This window comes from Melopsittacus undulatus, chromosome 3 (genome assembly GCF_012275295.1).
Source record: "Melopsittacus undulatus isolate bMelUnd1 chromosome 3, bMelUnd1.mat.Z, whole genome shotgun sequence".
NCBI lineage: Eukaryota > Metazoa > Chordata > Aves > Psittaciformes > Psittaculidae > Melopsittacus > Melopsittacus undulatus.
The window spans coordinates 16,660,574-16,683,060 of NC_047529.1; the positions used below are offsets into that span (position 1 = coordinate 16,660,574).

The 22,487-nt window shown below is 41.3% G+C and overlaps 1 protein-coding gene across 1 annotated transcript in view; it reads left to right on the forward strand.

Moving 5' to 3' along the window:
- PKHD1 (PKHD1 ciliary IPT domain containing fibrocystin/polyductin) overlaps positions 1-22,487 on the forward strand; it is a 243,492-nt gene that overhangs the window by 13,590 nt on the left and 207,415 nt on the right. The window contains exons 10-26 of the mRNA XM_031046619.2: positions 144-214; positions 2,054-2,155; positions 2,391-2,486; positions 3,583-3,718; positions 4,594-4,708; positions 6,559-6,834; positions 7,555-7,644; positions 8,661-8,754; positions 10,817-10,959; positions 11,945-12,075; positions 13,104-13,276; positions 13,556-13,694; positions 15,704-15,858; positions 17,187-17,371; positions 18,334-18,456; positions 20,032-20,137; positions 20,612-20,890. Coding sequence (XP_030902479.2) covers positions 144-214; positions 2,054-2,155; positions 2,391-2,486; positions 3,583-3,718; positions 4,594-4,708; positions 6,559-6,834; positions 7,555-7,644; positions 8,661-8,754; positions 10,817-10,959; positions 11,945-12,075; positions 13,104-13,276; positions 13,556-13,694; positions 15,704-15,858; positions 17,187-17,371; positions 18,334-18,456; positions 20,032-20,137; positions 20,612-20,890 — 2,414 coding nt within the window. The remainder of the gene's footprint in view (positions 1-143; positions 215-2,053; positions 2,156-2,390; positions 2,487-3,582; positions 3,719-4,593; positions 4,709-6,558; positions 6,835-7,554; positions 7,645-8,660; positions 8,755-10,816; positions 10,960-11,944; positions 12,076-13,103; positions 13,277-13,555; positions 13,695-15,703; positions 15,859-17,186; positions 17,372-18,333; positions 18,457-20,031; positions 20,138-20,611; positions 20,891-22,487) is intronic.

Below are 22,487 nucleotides of genomic sequence, written 5' to 3' on the forward strand. Positions count from 1 at the left end.
TTAATGTGCTGGTGAAAGGTGTGTTGGACTTTGCAGAAATGTTCCACTATTTCCTTGGAAAGTGAGTGTCCTGCTCTGCCAAAAGAAGGTCTACTTTAACTTAAATGGCCAAGGTTCCCTCAGGCATTTTCTCTTTCTTTCAGGTCAGCAGTACACAAAGGTGCTTGGCTCATCAGTGCCAAACAGGAGCTCTTCCTGTATCAAACACATTCAGGTATTGCAGTGATCCACATAACTGACCGTGCTGTCGTTTGGCAATGGTCTGAGAAAAGACCTCTCCCTGTTCCTTTTCACAAGGAAGTAATCCTGTTCTGTCCTCTCTTTGGGTGTGACACTCCTGTGATATGGGCTTGACTACACAAAATGCTACAGATAAAAAATTCAAGACCAGATTTATGTGCTAAGGTTGGGTGCGTTGCCTTGGGCTGTATCCTGCATCTCCAGTGAGTTAGTGTTCCTTTCAGACAGGGACATGTCTGAGCTCTCAGGTTAGGTCAGCCTAACCTGCAACAGTCAGCCAGAGAACAGCAGTATGGCAGGTTTTGGAATGATGTTGCTTTATTGTTCCTCTTCATGTAAGATCAGTTATAGACTTTAGATCTTGCATCAAGAGAAACTTCTCCCTTTAAAGCACACTGTGTCTGGTAAGGTTGATATTTTAGAATGCGGACCCTAAGGTAAGATAGATTCTACATCAGCTATAAGGAGGAGATGCTGTTCAGCCACTCCAAGAACTGAGTTCTAGATAAATGGTTTAGGCAAGTTACTGCATCCATTAATTAAAAAATATAATTATTGTACATTAACAGTAACCTCCACAGGGCATTTCTATCTTTATTATAGATAGCAGACAATGAAATCCTGAGCACTCAGTCAAGGTTATGGTCATGCAAGTAGTGTCCAAGATTCAGCAAGGCTTATGTCCAACAGCCAAAGCAGAAGCAGGGGATAAGGGACTGCAGAGCACAGGGCACCCTTTGCCCTTAGTCAGAGGCTACATAAAGGTGAAAGACGATTTGGTCCCCAGCAAAGTCCCATCAAGACTGGCTGAAATTAATGTAATAAATGCATTAGTCTCTTACGCTCTGTACCTCAAAAGTTTTATTCAAAAACATTAAAAATAATAGCCAGTGCATGTCCGTGTTTTCCATATTCTTTATAGCATACAGCTTGCTTTGCCTGTAAATATAAAGCACTTTGTAAAGAGGGGTAATTTTATGTCCCTATTTGCCAATTGAGGCACAGTAAAATAAAATAACCCTGCATGAAGCTGGCTGTTGGGAGAATACTATCAGAAACAAGATCTGCCAGATCTATCCAGTTGACTACTGTGCTGGCCTGTGGTCACTGTTGTAAAAGTAAAGTTTAAATACCAGATAAACTAATAACAAACAAAAAAAGACAGATATAGACCAAGGTCGCTCACCTTTTGTATCAGTCTTTGTTTCAGAACTATACAAGTATGATTGGGTGGCTACAATAGAACATCAGAGTGCAAAGTGAGTAATGCCATCAAAGAGAAAAAAGGGTTTCTAGTGTGGAAGGGCATTACTATAACAGATAAATTCTGAGAGACTGTCATGGTGAGGACACTCAGATGTCAGATGTTCAGCTCTTTCCTTATGTCTCTGAAGCCCAAGGGACAATTGGAAAGTGTTGGAACATATAAACCTATAGGCTAAATTGGGAAGTGAGTCAGAGAAGGTCAAAAGGATTAAAACAGTTTTCCAGGGTTTTTTTGCAGAGCTCCTCCACAACACAGAATATACAGTTCTGCAAACTAAGCATGCCACATGCAGCCACTTCTAAGTAACGGCCCAAGCATTGCAGTGTTTCTCCTGTCATGCAGCCAAGTTATCCATGTAGTTCATTCCTGATGTAATCCCAGCCACTGCCAAAAAACCCGTGAAGGAGCAGTGAGATGCCTGCTTCATTCACAGGAGCCTGCTTTGGCTGGAAACAGCACAAGTGCACTGCTGGCATTTACAGGAATAGAGCTGGGATTAACCTTTTCAATGCTTGTTTTCAGATTCTGCTTTTCCTTCCTCTGTAGAGATAGGCTCTGTGTTCCCAGCTGGTGGGAGTCTTGGAGGAGGGACTGATCTCACTGTCAAGGGGGATTTCTTTGAGGAGCCAGTGCAGGTCACTGTTGCAGGTAAGAGTAGAAATGCGTGAGATGGTTTTTTTTCCCATAGAGTGGTCATGGTCCTGATCACAAAACTCCACTGATGTTCATGGATACCAGAGCAGGAGTTTTAGCATCATCTGGGAGGTCCAGCTATTCTGACTGTGGGCATGGGCCAGTTTCTTGCATGGTAGCACAAGCCCGGGCTTGCTCAGCTGTGTTCCAAGCCTCACAAAGCACCTTTGTCTCCTTTTCCTGCTGCTAGGTGTCCCTTGTAAAGTCAAGCATGTCTCTCCCAAGCAAATCAGATGCACCACTGAGCCTGTCGGCAAGGGCAAGAGGCTTGGTGCCCCCCAGCCAGGTACAGTATTCAAACAACAAATGGGTTCCAAAAAAACAAACACAAATGGAGATGGAGAGCAGAAATCATTTGGTGATGAGTACAGCCAAGATACAAGGTTTTCCAAAACACTGTCTGCTTCAAAATGAAACCAGTTTCTCTGAGGTATGATGGGGAGGAGGGCCACAAAAGTGGTTCAGAGGGTGAAATATCTCTTCTATGAAGAAAGACTGATGAGAGATTTGGGGTTGTTCAGCCTGGAGAAAAACTCCAAGGAGACCTTGGAACAGTGCCTAATGGGGGCTTTTAGGAAAGACGGGGACAGACTTTTTAATAAGGCCTAGGACAAGAGGTAATGGTTTTGAACTGCAAGAGAGTAGATTCGGACTAGATGTAAGGAAGAAACTGTTGGTGAGGGTGTTGAAACACTGGCACATGTTACTCAGAAAGGTGGTAGATATCCTTTCCCTGGAAATATTTAAGGACAGGTTGGACAAGGCTCTGAGCAGCCTGATCCAGTTGAACATGTCACTGCTCATTGCAGGTTGGGTGGACTAGATGACCTTTAAAGGTCCCTTCTTAACTGAAATATTCTATGATTCTGTGGCAAAGAAAGGCAAGGTGGAGAGCTCAGCCTGTCACTTATAGATGGACGATGGTGGGGGGAAGATCAGACTGGTGTGCAGGGCTGTGGAAAATGATGAGTAAAAAGTATGGGTGATATTTAGAGGAAGGATAGCCGAACTAAAGCCACTGTAGAGGCTTCTGTGGATACCACTTGAATGAATCATTGCAGTAGGAAATTACTGTGCACAAAATGAGGCATTTTGGCCCTGGGTCATCTCAATGCCTTTTCATGCAAATGCAGATATGAGCTTGGTTGGATGCTCTGCCCTCTGCAGAGTTTTGTTCTTTTGGGAGAAGGATTTCAAGGTAGGGCAAGTTCCTTAAAGCAAGATCTGTGCTTTGCCTTTGACTGCAAAAGAGGCCCTCAAACAGAGCCAATTTGTGATTGAAATATTCTGTTCCAGGCTGTCTTCTTACACCACTGGTTCTAGAATGTGCTCCGGAATTTTTGTTGGCTGCTCCTAAGAACACTTTTGTTTTAACTTTCTAGGAAATAGAGGTCTTCTCTTTGAAGTCTGGGATGACGCCTCTGATCTGACAGAAGCAGGTCCTGGGTATAGATGGCAGTTTGTACATAATGCCAGCTCCCCAGTAGGATTTCTGACTGGGGAAAAGAAGTCCTTCAGGTACTCAATGATTTTAAAAAGAGATGAAGACATGGAGAAGTTACCTTTAGCAGTGTTAAGGTGATAACACCTGACAGCTCTCTATAGCTGAGCATTACAGCATAGCTCCTATAAATCAAGGCAAGCCTTCTGCTCCACGGTCCTTTCAAACTTCAAAATATGCAGTGAAGTGCTTTATATTTCCTCCTTGTGCTTTCACTCAGTATTTCTGCTCTACCTGGCCTAGATGTACTCAAATACCACAAAAGAAATTGCTGCAGAGGTGGAAGGAGCTCCGGTTAGAGGCTGTCTTGGCTGGAGCTCCAGACAGATGTAGAGGGCCAGATCCTCAGCTGTAGCACAGATGGAGTTAACAGAAATAAGCTTTTCCCCAGGCTGCAAAAAAATGTGAACCATGTTGGTGCCTGTTGCCTCTTCAGATATACCCTTGAGAAGTTGTGCAATACACATAAATATTCTCATTTTTCTGTCTTTTCTGTGTTTTTCTCAGTTGAACTTGTGCATGATTTTGAGCCTTTTCCTGCCTGTTCAGGGTTAAGACTTTGCTTGAGAAAGATTCCACAAAAAAGTGACCAACAAGAAAACCATACTTATTTTCATGGAGCTGTTACAGTTGTTTTGGTTTTTTTTTTTTTTTTTTTTTTTTTTCTTTTTTAGGAATTCTGTAAAATGTGAACAACATTTAGTGTGAAAATGGGTCATTTTGGGCTTTCTTCAGTTTTACAATCTCTGAGTTTTTGTTATAAGTTGGTCTCAGTCTTTCCTTGTTATTTGGTGTATGGGTGAAAGTAGCGTGTGAGGCTGTATTTTCTTTGCAGTAACTCTTTTGTATAACATGTATATTATAATATTTTGTATATTCTGCTTTTACTTAGCTCTAGGTTTCGTGGATTTTTTGTGGCTCCTGAGACCAACAATTATACCTTCTGGATTCAGGCAGATGGTCAGGCATCTCTCTACCTCAGTTTGTCCCAAGATCCAGAACGTAAGGTATTACTTTTGGCAGAAAAAAAAATGAGAGGAGGCTAGGAAATAGTTTTAATCAGAATCATAAATAGGTGTTTTCCCAGTGTGGATTTGCTAATTGTCCCTTATTAGTGTAGACCAGTAATGAGTGGTGTCCCTCAGGGAACAGTGTTGGGACTGGTCTTGTTCAACATCTTTGTCACTGACATGGACAGTGGGATTGAGTGTGCCCTCAGCAAGTTTGCCGATGACACCAAGCTGTGTGGTTTGGTTGATCCGCTGGAGGGAAGGAATGCCATCCAGAGGGACCTTGAAACACTTGTGAGGTGGACTGATGCCAACCTCATGAAGTTTAACCATAACAAGTGTAAGGTCCTACACCTGGGTGGGAAAATCCCAGGCACAGTAGAGAGATTGGGCAGAGAAGAGATTCAGAGCAGTCCTGCGGAGAAGGACTTGGGGGTGTTGGTCAATGAGAAAATGAACATGAGCCAGCAGTGTGCACTCTCAGCCCAGAAAGCAACCGTATCCTGGGCTGCATCAAAAGGAGCATGACCAGCAGGTCAAAGGAGGTGATCCTGCCCCTCTACTCTGCACTTGCGAGACCTCACTTGGAGTACTGTGTGCAGTTCTGGTGTCCTCAACATAAAAAGGACATGGAACTGTTAGAACAAGTCCAGAGGAGGGCCATGAGGATGATCAAGGGACTGGAGCACCTCCCATATGAAGACAGGCTGAGAAAGTTGGGGCTGTTGAGCCTGGAGAAGAGAAGGCTGCGTGGAGACCTCATAGCAGCCTTCCAGGATCTGAAGGGGGCCAATAAGTATGGTGGTGAGGGACTATTCATTAGGGACTGTAGTGATAGGACAAGGAGTAACGGGTTGAAACTTAAACAGGGGAGGTTTAGATTGGATATAAGGAAGAAATTCTTTACTGTAAGGGTGGTGAGGCACTGGAATGGGTTGCCCAGGGAGGTTGTGAATGCTCCATCCCTGGCAGTGTTCAAGGCCAGGTTTCATGAAGCCTTGGGTGATCTGGTTTAGTGTGAGGTGTCCCTGCCCATGGCAGGGGGCTTGGAACTAGATGATCTTAAGGTCCTTTCCAACCCTAACTATTCTATGATTCTATTATAAGTCTGTTGTAGAGTGAAATCTGTATGGTTGAATTTGGTGTTTTACATTGACCCTATCAGCCTCTCAATTCACTAAAAACTCATTTGTGCATCCAGAGCCTTTGAACATCTTTTCTGGAAGAGCTTTTCCTTAGTTGAGCACATCACCATTGCTAACGATCTGTACAAGGGAATCAGGACACTTGCTGTCTGATTTCTTCAGTTTGCATCCTTTTTTGCCAGTTGAAATTTTACCCTCTGAAAACATTGGTCCTTAACTTTGTGAAGCTGAGAAGTTGCTATAAATGAAGGTGAGCTATTTTTGTGGGCTGTTTTTAAGCCTACTAACTGAACAGGGCTAGAAGACATATAAAGGAGTTACCTATTAAAAAAAGTAGCATTGCTGGTCTTATTAATGGTTCATACTACATCTCAGAAGGCTGTAGATATAGTTCTTTCTTTTGTATTTGGAAGATGTGATGTATAACTGAAGTAATCCATTAGAAGCTGCATAGGGAACAGTTATAAGGGCTAGGGTCAGCCATAACAATTATCTTCTTTATGGTAATGAACTCTAAACCAAACCTCTTTTGAGATGATGGGTTTTTCCCTTAGAATAGGAAAAATGTGTCAACAACCAAGCCACTGCTATCACCTATAAGCACAAGACTATGTTTTTTTGTTTGGTACTGTGGTATTGGTTATAGTGTCTTAGGGCTGTAGAAATGTTTCTAACAAATTGATTTAGTTGTTCTGGACACAGGTGAAAATAGCTTCTCTCCCTGCTGGCAATTCAGAGTGGTCTGAGAACTGGGTGAAGAACTGGAGTGAGCATTGGCAGCCAAAATCCAAGAAATTTGAGCTAACTGCTCAAACAAGGTACTACCTGGAAGCGTTGCATCATGGACAGTCACCCAGCAATGGGATGAGAGTTGGAGTCCAAATACATAACACATGGCTGAATCCCCACATGGTGAACAACTACTACATCGAGAGACATGAGATTCGTGCTCGTGCCTTGCATCTTCCAGAAGTGCAGGTTAGTGCTGTGTGCTTGACCCTAAGAGTTGGACTAGCCCTGATTCAGTTGATGTGGATGGCAGCAAATCCTAATTTTAAAGGCCTTGTTGGTGCTATACTTGTTTTTAAACTGCTGAGATAGTTGATGATGTGGTTTTTACAGACATTGGTGAGCATATGTAAACCCTATGGTTGACTATAATCTGCTCATGTGTTAAAGTGTAAACAACGCTGAATTGCCTCAGGTTTTATCTCACACATTAACACCTCACCTTGTTAACTATTGCTAATTAATGCAAGTTTGGGATAGTTTTTGTTTCCCCTCGTTAGTGACACTTGGTTTGTGTTATCTGGTCAATTTTTATTGCAGTCAGGTGATTGAAACTTTCATCTTGATGCAATGCTCAGCAACCAGAGATGGAAACTTTTCCTGATGGTTAAACCCTAAGCTTCTGGTCTAAGCCTTAGGGATAATTTGTGGCTGCCAGCGTGTCTGCACAGGTCATGTATCCCTTGTGCTCATATTAGTATAAGAACAGGACCTCAAGGCCTGTGTCAGAAGAGACCATGAAGGACAAGAGCAGTTTAAGAGCAGAAGGTACTCTTGATGTATAGAGGCTTAACAAGTCAAATTACTGGCCATAAAACCTCCTCATTAGAGGATACCAGCTTTGAAGTCTGTGAGTCTCATGCAGTTTGTATTTGTTTTCATTTATTTGTTTCCTCCTTTGCTTTCCAGATGCTGACTGTGTCTGGTACAGGGTATTTCAGTATCTCCTGGAATAACACAGTGCGCAGAATGATCCCCACAAATGCTACTGCTCGCCAGGTAGGCATCATTAAACACAGACACCCAGTCATCTGGTGGAGGGGTGTCATTGGTGGAGCTCTGGTACTTGATTACTATTAAGCATTTGGACCAGAACCTGAGATAAAGGTCTTTTGCAAGATCATCAGCATCATCAAAAAGTCAAACCATTATCCCAGGACTACCAAGTCCATCATTAAACCACGTCACTGAAGGCCTCATCTACACATTTTCTAAACACTTCCAAGGATGGTGATTCCACCACTGTCCTGGACAGCCTGTTCCAATGCCTTATCACCCTCTCTGTGAAGAAATTTTTCCTAATATCCAATTTAAATCTCCCTTGGTGCAGCTTGAGGCTGTTAGCTCCTGTTCTATTGCTTGTTACTTGGGAGAAGAGACCAACCCTCACCTCACTACAACCTCCTTTCAGGCAGTTGTAGAGAGCAATAGGGTCCCCCCTGAGCCTTTTCTTCTTTAGACTAAATAACCTCAGTTCCCCCAGCTGTTCCTCATCAGGCTTGTGCTCCACAGCCTTCATCAACTGTGTCACCTTTCTCTGGATCTGTTCCAGCATCTCAGTATCTCTCTTGTAGTGATAGGACCAGAACTGAACACAGTATTTGAAGTGAGGCATCAGCAATGCTGAGTACAGGAGGATGATCACTGCCCTGGCTCTGCTGGGGGATAGCTCCACAATAGTCATTAGACATCTAGTCAACACAGTTGACAGAGCCTGGAGGGGCATGTAGATGTAGATGCATGTAGCTGCTCATGTAAGACATCTGCACCAGGAGGCTGCTGAACACCTAAAGGGTGACTCACACCCCTGAAGGGTGTGTGTCAGACATGGAGGTTTATACTCTGAGCTGAATTTTATTCTGTACCATTTGACTACACACTTGTTCAGAGCTGCCTTGCCACCAGTCCCTAGCTTATGAAAAATGTAGTGATATGTATGATGGAGTTGTGTGCTGAAAAGATCCAGACACCCTGGTACTATGGCTGCTTTTCACTTTCTTATTTCTTTTTTAAAGGTGCAAACAGCAATAGAGGAACTCCTTTCAATAGGATGTCAAACTGAGCCAACTTCTGCTAAAATCCTTTTCCGTGATGGCTTTGAGAAAGAAGGTACCAATCTGTGACAAATAATCATTATTTACTGTGAGAATCTATTTCCTTTTGTGAATTAAACATGCTTTAAACTTTTAATGACTGTAAATTTACATTTTTAATAGGTTTAAATGTATACATATGTTTCTCAACTATTCATCAACTGTATGTGTTCTGATGGGAGAGTTTATGGAACTAGTATTAAAACCAACATGATTAATAATGAGAGATTCTTTCTCTAATATGTTGTATGACTTATATTGCAACACACTTATCAAAGCAGGTGATATTTTTAGTTATTAGAAACATTAAGTAGAAATAAAAAAAGCAAGTTCTGGGGCATGTGAAATTATTCATGTTTCAGTATGTCTCCTGGGGAAGCAAATCTGGTGTAGCCCATAGCTACAGCTCAGGCTGTGGAAACTGCTGTTTCTAGCTCTGCAGGTCTTTCCTTTCGGCGTTTCTTGATGACTGAAAGTGAAACAGTGCAAATATCTGTGCTATGCTTGACTGTACTTGACTGGCCAGCAAGGTGTAAAACATCAATTGCTTTTGTAAAAATACCCAAAGTAATTAAACTATCAAGAACAGTTTTCTAACACTGAAGGTGTTGCTCACATCAGAAAGCTATGCTAGTAGAAGGGAACTCCAGTAATATTGTCACAGGCTGCCCAGAGAGGTGTTAGACACCTATCCCTGGAAACATTCAAGGCCAGGTTGGACAGGGCTCTGAGCAACCTGATCTAGTTGAAGATGTCCCTGCCTATTGCAGAGGAGTTGGATTAGACGGCCTTTAAAGGTCCCTTGCAACCCAAATCATTCTATGATTCTATGTCTGACAGCAATAACAGTATACTTATCCTACCAAAAAGTAAACGATTGCCTAGAGACTTTGCATCATGTTCTTGTATTTGGCATGGAGAGAACAGGTCCCAGTCAGTAACATTTACATTTTGTGACTGATTTCTCTAGTAGAGGATAATAATTAATTAACCTTAATTGCAGAGGGAAGGAAGCTTTATGCAGAAAAATGAAAGTAGCAACCGGATATTTTTATTATGATCCCAAATCTACAATTCTGCCAGCGAAAGGGAGAAAAACAAGCTGAAAACCAATAATAGTTCAGCAGTACAGTGGGAATAAAAATAAATGTGTAACAAATAGCACAAAGAATGAGAGCTTGTATTTTCATTGATGATTATAAAATGTAGATAAAGTTAAAAGACAACAAAGCAATAGTGAAATTGTGGTGAATGGATGTCAGAAAAATAAAACAACTACACACATTCAGACCTAGGATTCTCTATCCCAGTGTCCTGCATTCAGCAGAAATCAAATAGATTCCTAGGCAAGAGTAAAAATTGGATGATTATGTATAATAATTCATCATTAATTCTTTATAAATATTAAGTATTTTCAGCTCAATTAATTTCCTGAGTGTAATATGTTTTTAATTTAATTACTTTCAATGGCTCTCCATTCCCTGTATTTACATAATCTCTCCTAGAACACAGTTTAACTACGGCATTCATAATTTCTTTCTTCCTTTAAACTCTGCTATTAAGTTCATTTTGCAGACTTTATTTTTCTTATTGGAGGAAAAGGTGTCAGTATGTAATGACAGAAGAAAGGCTTTTATGTGTTAGGAAGAAAAGAAATCCTAGCAATTTTTCAGAAGCACTTTTGATAGTGCAATGCAACAAACATCCCAAAGGGGAAGGTAGATTCCCTGTTGCTTTACATGCTTTCCGTGAATTTCCATCTTTGCCTGAGTTTTTGCTGGAAAGGATGTATGGATTTAGTCAAGCATATTCTATATGGCTGAAGACAGTATTATTTGCCACAAGGTTTATGGTCAGAACAGTAATCTAATGCTCCCTCCTGTCTTTCAGCACCTTTAAGCTGGGAAACAATTGCCCTGCTGATGCTCACCATGTACCTGGGCAGGGCAATACTTAAGGGTAGGACTGACAAATTCTGCGTACTCAAGTTCTTCATTTTCATGAATGTCTTGACTGCAATAGTTTCTTCAGAATTGTTTTTGAGCCTCTCATCTGCTCTTGTTTTTTACCTCTGTCAGAGATGAAGGACATCATTACCACAGGGTGCATTGACAGTGTAACGGAGCCTTTCTGTGGAAAGTTCAGTGTTCACAGACAAAGCCAGCTGATGAAAACTTTCCCATTAACTCTACCAAGATATGATCTTACTGAATACACACATGTAAGTGGCTGCTCTTGATGAGTTGGTTGTACTGGAGGTTGACTACTTAGAGCCCAATCAGCAGCATAAAATCATCAGGTCTGCTTAAACTTCCTCCAAATCTATAAAGATCATGTCTTTGGAGCATGTCTGTGGACAGAGCAGTGTGTGTCTTATTGACTAGGTGGATAATTTGATATCCATGAGATGTAGATATTGTTTAACATATCCAACTGCTATCTGCTCCTGGGGATGAAACACTTGCTGAGGGAAAGGAAAAGGGGGATGGTGTTGGGAAAAGATGGAAGATGTAGAGATGATCTAGATGATCTTTAATGTCCTTTGAAACCCTTAACATTCTATGATCAGTTTTTGACAAAAGGAATAAAAAACAACCCCCGAAACTTATCTGCAGGTCCACTTGCTCACTTTTCTGCTCCTTGTCTACATCTACTTTTAATAAGGTCTTGATTTCAATTGTCACCCTTTCTTTGTCACCTGGGGGAAGGGAAATAGTTGGGGTTTGAAAGGAAGGAGACAAGAGGGAATAAGTAATTCCCAAAGCCTCCTGCAGTCTTTCCAGACTCCTTCCAATTCCTCTTCACAGACCTCTTCCAGTCCTATTTCCCCATCTAACATACATCCCACACTTTGTACCCTGCAAATCAAACCAACTCCTCCAGTCTCCTTTCCTCCCTTCCGGATATCTGAAATCCCCAATGGCACTTCTCAGCTACATTTTGCCCCCAAATCCCACTGAAGCAAAAGGGATCAGTTTCACTCTATATGGTGGCACACAGGTCACCTAGATGCCATGTGCTGCCTTCTATAGGGTGCTACTCAAGGCAATTTGGCCCGAAGAGGTGGACTTTACTGCTGATCTTGAACAGCATGTTTCCCTGCTTAATGTTAAACTGGGATTGAAACAGAATATAATGTCTTCTACATGCATTACATATAAATTATCTGTGGTTTCATTTGTGATCTTTTCTCCCCATTTTTTCAGGTGTGTTTTGCACATAAAGGCCTCATGAGCAATATCCTTCATATCTTGGTGTCCTACACCAATGTCTCTTTATGTTCAGTGAAGAGGAAACTCACCTGCCTATGGGATTTCAGTAAAACTGACCCTAAGAGGTACCCAGACACAGTTTCCAAAGATCTTCCATAAGAAAATCTTTCCAAAGATTTCTCCCATAGTATGAAGGTGTACTATGTAAACTGAGATAAGTTCGTATTTGTATAGGAACAAATTGTCCACTGGGGTAAGATGACATGCTATATCCCTACAGAGGCATTCCTGGAATATGCTTCTATTCTTTTTGACGGTTTACTTGAGCAAATTTGCATGTTTCTTTTTATATGCACTGTCACACCTTAGCATTACACAGATGGAGTTTGTTCTGTCTCTGATAAGCACATCAGAAGATTTATGAGGGCATTAATTTTCCAGTTTCTTTGGCAACAATCAGTGGATTTTCTGCAGTGAGACAGAGATGAATTGATTCCCTCCCACCACCAGGAATCTCAAGAGACCATTGGTGCATAAAGATTTGAAAATTGGTGTAGTCTTTGATTTTTCTTTATTCACTTAGACTTACACCAGTAGAAAACATTTGGTGTTAGATGTAAAGCTTGGGGCAGGCAGACTTAAAAAATCAGGAGTGTCTGAAGAACTTCAGGAATTGAAGCTGGCAGCTTGGGTATCTGTAAGATTGTAAGAGGGGCATGTGTGCATGCCTGGAAGGGAAAGAAGGAGTAGGGATTAAATTACTACATGGTGGAGAGAGCTGGGAACCTTGAGCAATCATCTGGTGTTCCCAAGAGGCTTGAACTCTGGATTAACCTCTGTGGGGGTCACTGATGCTATCATAGTGTTTTGCCAAAAATAAAACAGTGGCTCCTATTCCTACATCCCAGTCCTGTGATTCAAGGACAACACCTAAATAGAGATTTAAAGCTTTGTTTCTCACTATGGGAAATTTAACAGATACACATAGAGACTAATTACAAGCTGTTGAGCAAATTTATTATGCATGAGTACATAACAGTAATAATAACAGTAGTACGTTATGTTACCTGGAACTTCACAAACCACCTTGAAAGTTAGTTATTGTTAATATCTCACAGCAAGAGTGACTTTGCATAATCTTACTGTCTTCCAGCTGGACATTTACTTGCACTGATCTCTGGAATGGGTGTGTGAATCTCTCCATGCTTCTCCAGGACCTCCCTGACAATTCCCCAGTGTTTGTGCATCAGATAGACTTGCTGCAAAAGGAAACATCTGGGTCATTTTACCTTGATGAAGTCATCATCGCAGACAGAACTGTGACTGGTAAAGGAATCTGGTTTTCTTTCCTGTTACTTACTGTCCAGGTTACTCTATTAAAATCTTTAATGATAGGGCTAGTTGAAACTTTTTCACACCAGGCACAACCATCGATATTCTTGATTTATTTAAAATGTGTTTCTACAGATGTAACTCTTAGATTGTCTTGTCCAGACAAAAAAAACCCTGAAGCAGATAAGTTTCCAGCTATGAAATGAAAACAACCTAGGTGTAGTCCAGCTGTTCTCTTTGCATTAATAAATGCATGTGCCCTTTTTCTTTTAGTTTCTCGGCGAGATCCCAGACCACCTCAGCCAGATGGGAGGATAGTTGAAGCAGTATCTGTGGTGGGGTCTTCTCCTACTTACAATGTGTCCTGGATGGTTTCTGGCTGCGGTTCAAGTCTGCCCCTTCTCTCTTTAAGGTAAGGATAGCGAGTAGATCATCTCAATACGTGGTAACAGCTTGTGTAGTTCCTCTCTGTCTGGAGCTGATTGTCATCTAAAACAGGACATGAGAGGCAGTGGAGGATAAGACTGCAGTTTGGCAATCCGTGTGCTTTCATTGGAGTCTTTTCTTCTAGGCATTGCCAATAGGCTGTGTTCATACTGTTTACTGTGAATCCTGCAGAGATGTCTGTACTCAGTAGATGGGTTACAGTTCTAAATTATGGTACTGACTTTCACTCTCAGCACGAGTGTCTTGAGCTTTGCACACTGTATAGAATTTTGAACATATATTAAAGCCCCCTTAGTGAAGCTATCTGATTTTGGTATTGAAGTTCCTTTGTATGAGTGTGATTCAGCTGCTGAACCAGAGATGCTTAAGATGTTTCATCTAAACTGTGGTGTAAGATATATGTGGGCATCCCTGGTGGTGTTCAAGGCCAGGTTGGACAGAGCCTTGGATGGCATGGTTTAGTGTGAGGCTGGAACTGCCCATGGCAGGGAGGACGGAACTGGATGATCTTAAGGTCCTTTCCAACCCTAACTATTCTACAATTCTATGATGTAGGACTAGGAGATCTAAGCCCTTCTGGAACAGTGGATAAAGATCAGCCAGAGATACTCCCAAACACCTTTAATGAGTTACCACATTAGGCAGTGGAAGTCCACTTTATATGTCCTTGTTTGTTGAGTTGTTTCCCATTCTGGAAGTTGTGACAGTGAAAGAGGGAGAAGAGCCATAGGCTAACTGGATCAGAGTGTGCAATATTAAAGGGCTATACCAGCACAGAATAAATCCTGTAAAAGTCAGGTTGTATCCAGTCAAGTCAACAAGGTCCTGATGGGAATAGAGGCAGGCAAGGAAGCCACTGGTACAAAGCAGCCTGTTCTTTCCAGCAGCCAGCTGTTAGTCTGGCTCAGTTATTTCACTCTGTGACTTGCCCAAGCATCCATAGGAAACCTCCTTTAAGAAGGCTAACCTCAGTCTGCTGTAACTTGATTTGGTTTCTCACCTTGTGGTCTCTCCTCTTTCAAGAAACATGTCATTAATTTTGAGTGCTCCAAAGACAGATAGATTCTCCTTTAAAAGATGATTAAGATCTGAAAAAAAAAATCAAGAAAAGCTTGCACTGGCAGGATTCTCCATCTCATAGAGGAAGATTCAAGAGAAACCAGTGTGTGATGCTGAAGCCAGGAACATTGAAAAGAAGAAATCAGTGCGTGTTTTTAAAACATGTGGGCTGATCACTGTCTTTGGATATGTTTAGGGCAAACTTGGCTCTTTCTCTTAGCACATTGTGCTTTATTCTAATACAACTCGCTGTGGTTAGGACAGGAATATCGGTTAAAATCTGCTGTACCGGATGTACATCATTCGAGAGAGCTCAGCGATCCTTTTGGCTCTGTATTCTCGAAATTGACCCTGCAGAAGCTGCGGCTGAGCTGACATTTAGCTGACGAGCAGACATTTAACCGCATGGTGGCATCATTGTACCATACAGAGTATTTTTGTTTTGAAGAAGGAGAATTTTAGTGGCAAGAAAGAATTAATTGTAAGTTTAGAAATTGGGCTTTGGGTGAATTCTAATACGAAATATCTCTGTAATTTAGGCGACATAATATTTTGATAGACTATAGGAGGAAACAGGATGAAGTAGGAAAGCTTTTTGCTTTGTTGTAACTGCATTGGGCTGGTTCTTTTAAAACAGGCTTGCTTGTGGTTAGTGCTGTATGAACTATTTCTTCTATCATAATCTAAATAAATGTTTTTCCATCATTTTCTATTCTGTTCATTGCCTGTGTTATGTAGGTATAACTTGGGAGTATTCAATTCCATAAGCTCTGGATATATTTTCTTTAGGTCCTTCAAGAGTGTTTCCATAGGTGTCCCTCTCCTGCAGATGACATGGGGGGGGGGGGGGGGTGTTTGTCAGGAATGGAGGTCTTGACTGCTAATGACTTCATGTGAACTCTCTCTGTAACACAGAGGTGCTTTGCTTGGGGAGGGCTTTAAAGAGTATGGCTACCTCTATATCTCCACGGAGGATGTGAGAGTCAGCCTCACTGTTCAGAGACTGCAAAAGTCATCCCTACCTCTTGGAGGGACCTTCCGCATCCACTTGGCCGATAGAGTGATATCAGGTAAGAGAATATGCAAGTACAGGTCTTAGGTTTCCTTTGCAGGGAAACCAAGTGAAGAAGAGATGGTACTGAACCTCAGTAAAGCTTAGGGTACCAGATGACACGTTAAACCCATTGTGATAGTTGCTACATATTTGCATATGATGTCCTTCAAGCTAGGAGTTAAAGATTATAGACAAGGAAGTATTTCTAGATGTTCAGTATGGGGGTCGTTCCAAAATGCACACAGCCACTATGAAATATTTGCCTTAATGTTAAAGAACTTTGGATCAGATCCTGAACTGGGATTTTACATCCTAAGGTTCATTAAGCTAAGATTTCTCCAGCATGTGTACTTCTGGTCATCTTCTATGACAGAACTTCTGCATGTTGACAGGAAATGAATTATCTTCTAGGATTACCAGGATTGTTAATTGGTTTGCAGATACCATAAAGGCTTTTGTGCATAGAATTGCTTGACTTGAATTTAGTCACCCTTTAGATGTGCTAGGATTTCTTGTGTTTGGTTTAAATAAACAAAAAAACTTAGACTGAAAGTGAGCAGATTAATCTGAGCAAAGCCAACAATAAAGTTCTTGACTGAAGAACTGTTGATTCAGTTATAAAGTCAAATAAAAATAGGACAGACAGCCTTAGAATATTCATGAAATATCTCTTTTCTCTGTGCTTTCCCCTCTTTCTTAAGAATTGGTTTAGAGAGATTTATAGTATCTGCACCTTTGAATGACTATGGCTCTTTATGTTAAAAGAAATAAAACATTATTTACTTTTATTTGGGATCGGACTCAAGAAAACAAAATCTTCTGGATAGACTGACTCCCAACCCATCTCATCTAAGAAGCCTCCAAACTTTCCATTTTGAAGGAAAATTACTTGCATACTGAAATTTCATGTGTGCACATTGTGTAAAAGTATTAATTCAGATTTCTGTTGGTCCCAGCTGGAGAGAACTTTCTAGGATTTCTTAGCTATTAAATAGTGAAGGTCCTCATACTAGATATAATGAAGAAATTTTTTTATGGTGAAGGTGTTGAAACATGGGAGTGGGTTGGTCTGAACAGCCTGATCTACTGGAAAGTATCCCTACTCATTGCAGGGTTTTGGACTAGGTGACCTTAAAAGACCCATTCCAACATAAACTGCTCTGTGACTGTTCTCTGGTAATTTAGCATTTGAGGTCTGGTAAATTTCCCTCTGCTGCTTTTTGGCAGTTGCAGAAGTTTGTACCACAGCAGCCTTGCACTAATAATGAAACATGTTTTCCAGGACCAGGTAGATGTGCTTTGCTAGGGATGATGATATCTGCTGCTTTCTAATGTCTTTTTCAGATGTTTCAGTGCACATCTCCTCCAGCCATCTCCGCAAGCTTTTGCAAGACAACACAGATAATTCTACAGCCCCATACTTCAACACCAGTGACTTCATTGTGACCAAAGACTCAGATTCTTGCTATGAAAGCATCTGGACACTGACTTGGAAAACAAAAGCTGGGGATTTGCCCAATGTTATCAGTGTACAGTAATATCTTTTACTAGCACCCACTTTGAACCCCATTCAATGTCTTTGGCCATGGCTGATTCATTCCCTCAGTGTTAGTTTTTATGAACACACTTGTGGGACCTTAAGCAGTCTGTCTGCCTATTAGAAACATCAGTTTAGCAAATTTCAGATTAGATGATTAAAAAACCAATTGCAGTTGTACAAGGAGAAATTACATCTTCAGTCTGTGCTTCAAAATGAGGAAGCTAGAATGTACTTTGTTGCAGTCTGCACTATAAAGAGACTGCTATACTGAATTGAAATCTATTGTAATCACATTCATATTTCAGTACAGTAACTGAAGTTCAGTTCAGGTTTGTGGCATCATTTATGGGCCAAGAAGGTCTTTTTCTGAAAACTTTCTGTATGTGTTCATATCTGTTTCTCATAAGTCTTAGAGGAAAATTCAGTTCACACTCTCCTAATATCTATCATGTTGAAGTTTTGCTTCAAGTAGAAGGTCTTTTTTTGAAGAAAGGCTCAGACTAAGCTGTTTCCTCCCTTAAAAATAAACAATTTCTTTCTGTATTAAGCTTCTGAAATTGTAAAATGATTTTCAACAAAACAATAAGTTCCCATGCTCAAGACATTAGCCTGGAGGGTGTTCTTCAGCTGTAACACAGACCCTTGTTTCACCCAGAGTAATGTAAATGTCTTTGAGAGCAGATGCTCAAAGCTCTTTCCATGCCTAATGCCAAATATTATTATTGACTATTAGAAGCTTATTTCTCAAATCTGGCTCCTGGATCTCTTCACCTTAGCTTGCAGTCTTTTTATCTGCAGGGTGAGGCTGGGAACAGGGAGGTGCTGTGAACTCTTGGGTAATGAAGATTTAGACCTGCCTTGTAGACTCTGTGTGAATTCTGGGTGAATGGTTTTAATTTAAAATCACAAGTCAGAAAGGAATGAGAACTTAAATTATTTGTTCTTTACCAGGTCTCTCAGGAAAACCTCACTGGTCTGGAACCAACTGTTTCTAGTCGTGTGATTTATGATGGGGGTGTGTTTATTGGTCCAATATTTGGGGATATGCTTGCTACCTTCAATAACAAAACACAGGTGAGTTAATGTGCAGTCATACTTCCTATGGATTCACCTGAGTAGTATAGATTGAGGAGTCGCACAGGTGTTTAGGTTACCTTCATCTGCCACTAAATCCTTTCAGAAATCTGTTATGTGCTTTGCACGGAGTTGGTCATATCTGCTACCTGGTTTGTGGAGCAGGAGTTTCCTCCAAGAGCTATTGCAGGTGGGAAGAACAATCATCTTGGTGATGGAAGGTAATTGATTCATTTTGAGGAAGTGGCCAAGGGCTGATATTTCTGGACTCCCACCCTTGGTAGGTACTATTATGCTGGCCACCAGACTTTGGAATGACACTGTTCACCTGCAGCCTATCTGCTGCTATACTGATGGGCAGAATAAGCAAGATGGTACTAGTCTGTAAGTCCCTTAGCCTTTATGGATCTCAATTTTTCAACTGTTGAAAGGGAGCAAGACCTTCCTGGATAAATGAGTCTACTGGATGGCCAAATGTGTGACAAACTCTGTTCTCAGGTGTTGCAAAGCAGTGCACATTGCTGGCTTTGCTTCCATCAAAGACCTTTGGACACTGTATAGATAATAGGGTGATGAAAGATGTGGTTGAAGCCCAGCTGTGCAGCATTTGGGTCTAGGTCATTCGGCTGTTTTGGTGAGTCTCTTCCGTTCATGGGGTCTACCCTTCTTCCAGTGGCTCAATCACCCTGATATCTTTGCCATCTGTGATGCAGGCATATCCTCAAATAGACTGAATGAAACAAGGAGGGCAGCAGCAATCATATTTCCTCTTCATTTTTTGAAACTTTATTCTGGCTTGCTGCTAGCAACAAGTATAAAAGTGTCCCTCTAATTATTGTGTCTTTATTCAAGCAGAGTACTTCATAACTCTGTGCTCCTTGTGCATCTTGGAGACAGTCTGCTTTTGCTTTTTGCAGATGGCATACTTTCCTGCACATCCTTAAAGCCTGGGAGAGAGATGAAGAGAGGCTCTCCTATGCCCTTTTCTTTAGCAGCTGACTCTTCTGAGATATTAAGGTCTCAGAGGACGTATCTCTTAGTCTCTTGCTAGATAATCAAGGTCACAGCTTTCTTGTTTCAGCATGAACAACAAGGGATAAAAAACCCATGAAATTGAGAGCTGCATGCTGAAAAGACACATTCTGGGATTCATTCTAATTAGTCTTGCAGGCTTTAAACATAATAAACATGTTCCCAATGTGGGTTGAGAAGAACTGAGGCATGGCAAGCAGGGTCTTCAATGGATAACTACAATAACAGGGTTGGGAAGAGCTGTGGGTCCCAGCAAGATGGGAGATAAGATCCTTCAGACACTGACAAAGACTGGTGATACAGCTTCCAAAGCTGTGCTCTGCGTTGCCAAAGATGAGCTTTAGCAAGCCTTGCACTTGAATTTGTAATGAGACTGCAGCAGAATAAACAGCTGTCTGCCTGTGCTCTACTCTGGCACAGTCTGGGTGCTCTCGGCAGCTGTGCCTACCAGTATCCCTCTGAAGCTCTATCAGGTAGATGCGGTTCTAGAAAACACCTTTGCTCCCTTCCCAGCTTCACAGTAACCTTCTTTTCTGTCTCCAGGTGGTAGTGGTGGTGAATGATGTCCTTGCAAACTGTTCTGGTTCATGCTCTTTCCAGTTCAGCCAGGAAATGACACCTTTAGTCAGTGATGTGGAGTATTCATCAGGTAATGGGCCTTTGTGTCTGAACAACAAGGCAAAACACTGCCCTGTGGAAAAGATCTGCTAGATGCTGCTAATGATGTGTGCCTGTGGATTCCTTTGGAAATTTCTAATCTTATGGAAACAGCATTTTCTAGTGGGGCACTTATGATCAGCTCGTGTATGCAGCATAGGCATATTTTTACAGCAACATGAAGATGGTAGAGGCATAAAGGGGAGAGAAACAGTGGGGTTGGTGCTTAAAGTGAAAGGTGGTTCTCGGATCCAGTTAATTTTAATGAAAATTTAAGGAAAAACATAATAGTTGGAGAGGGGCAGGCAGAAAAAGGTATATTGGGAGGCATTGAGAGATGATTGCTGGTGTGGATTTTAAGATGTCCTCATGAAGATGGTAAAAATTTTAACTGTTTGTTGAAAGTAAACCCTGGGCATTGTTGCATCAAAATCTACAAGTGATCTTGTTGATTATATTTCTTTAGATGATGAGTCCCATGCCACAGTAGTTATCAGGGGAGCTGGCTTCACTGAGAAGAGGTCAGCTATGCAGGTGAAGGTGAACACCACCACCTGCCATGTCATAACATTGAATCAAACTGAAGTGGTTTGCCAGATGGAGAGGTTGCCAGTTGGAGTCTACCAGATGATGTTATTGGTGAGACCTTATGGCTTTGCAGTCAATGGCAGCACAGGAGAAAGGATCATCCTAAGAGTTGAGCCAAAGCTGGTAGCCATCGAACCTCCTACAGCTTCAGAGATTGGTAGGTCTGAATGCTGGACTCTTTCAAAGGGGATGTCTGCTCTCTGCTTCTTGGTTATGGCAAGTTTTGGTTCTTCTGTACTTCACCTACCAAGGTCCGCACCTGATAGAAAAGACATAATGTGGCTGGGCACACTGTGTGTGCCCCAAAGCACTGGGGCAGGATTCTTAGAGTGATAGACTTGGTTCTTTGTGGAGGCCACCAGTTTTTTAACTAGTTTTGTTTGGGAATAGTAAATTCAAGTGCAGATATATTAATTCCAGCAGATCAGATGGGCATTAGTGTTTCAGAGCTTATCTTCCCATATCCATTTAACACATAGCTTTGTAGTATTTAAATTAATCTATCCTAATTATAAAATGACTACACTTTGGTTCATCCCAGTCCTATTGAAATGAATTAATATTATGAGTGGTAAAATAGAAAACTCATCTATGGTTAGCTACAAAACTGAGAAGCCTAGAAGAGTGCAAACTAAACTGAATCTCCTTCCATTCCCATTACCCCTACTCTCCTTGAAACAGTATTGGGAATAAAAGGTGAAGCCAAGAAATTGTGAGACTTCCCACAGGGATTCTGGAGCCAAAGGACTATTATGATTCTCTCATATGGCCTCTGTGTGACATAAATGAGGGGACTTCCTCTGGAAGTTCCAGCAGGATGCCTAGATAACTGCAGCTAAACCAAACCAAATCCTGTAAAAAGCTACCCTCCCTTGTTTGGGAGAAGGAAGTCTCCCTAACTCAATGAGAAATGTGGAGAACAATCTTGGCACACCTGGGTTGTGCAGTAAGGACCAAGATTCTTAACATAAGACTTAGTTTCAAGCAGCTAGGAATGCACCTAGAAACAACACGACCCAGGCCTACAATAACAGTAGAAGATGCCCAGCTTTTGTCTGCAAACCTCCTAGTTTCATTATTGAGGTGATTTGAGTTTATGGTAACAAACATCACCAAAAGCAAGAGTACTGGCCTATGTGCAGCATAAAGCTAATCCAGCCATGTGGCTTGGAGAACTGATTGTGGCATGCTTGGCCACCTTGGAGCAGATAAAGGAAGAGAATGATGGGGTGTAAACATCTCTTTGAATGAGCTATAGGATAGAATTGGACCAATGCAGGGTTCCTAAGCTGATAAGCAAGAAGCTATGAATACCTTTTAATTTTATGGTTTGTTGGAGTGCATAAGAGGAAATAGGAAAGCTATTCTAACCCTTCTAACACCTTCTTCCTCCCCCCTGCCCCCCAACGGGAGGCTCATATATTACATTAAAGTTAAAATTCACTTTTGATTCATAGGAAACCCAAACCTGCAAACCCCAAACATTCCCCAAATACACTAAAAAAAGCTAGCTGTGATAAGTTTTAGTGCTTGGGTCTTGCTTCTCATTTACTTCTCTGACAATCCAGTTCTTCTCCCAATTACAGTGATCTGTCACTCATTAAAAAGAAAGCAAGTATAATGTTATCTTACATTACATATGCCTTGAACATTTATAATTGGAAAGAATTACAGCTTCCATCTGTGTTTTTAATTTCTTCCATTTAAAATACCTCTCTTCAATCTTATCGTAAAGTGCACATATGCAGTATTTC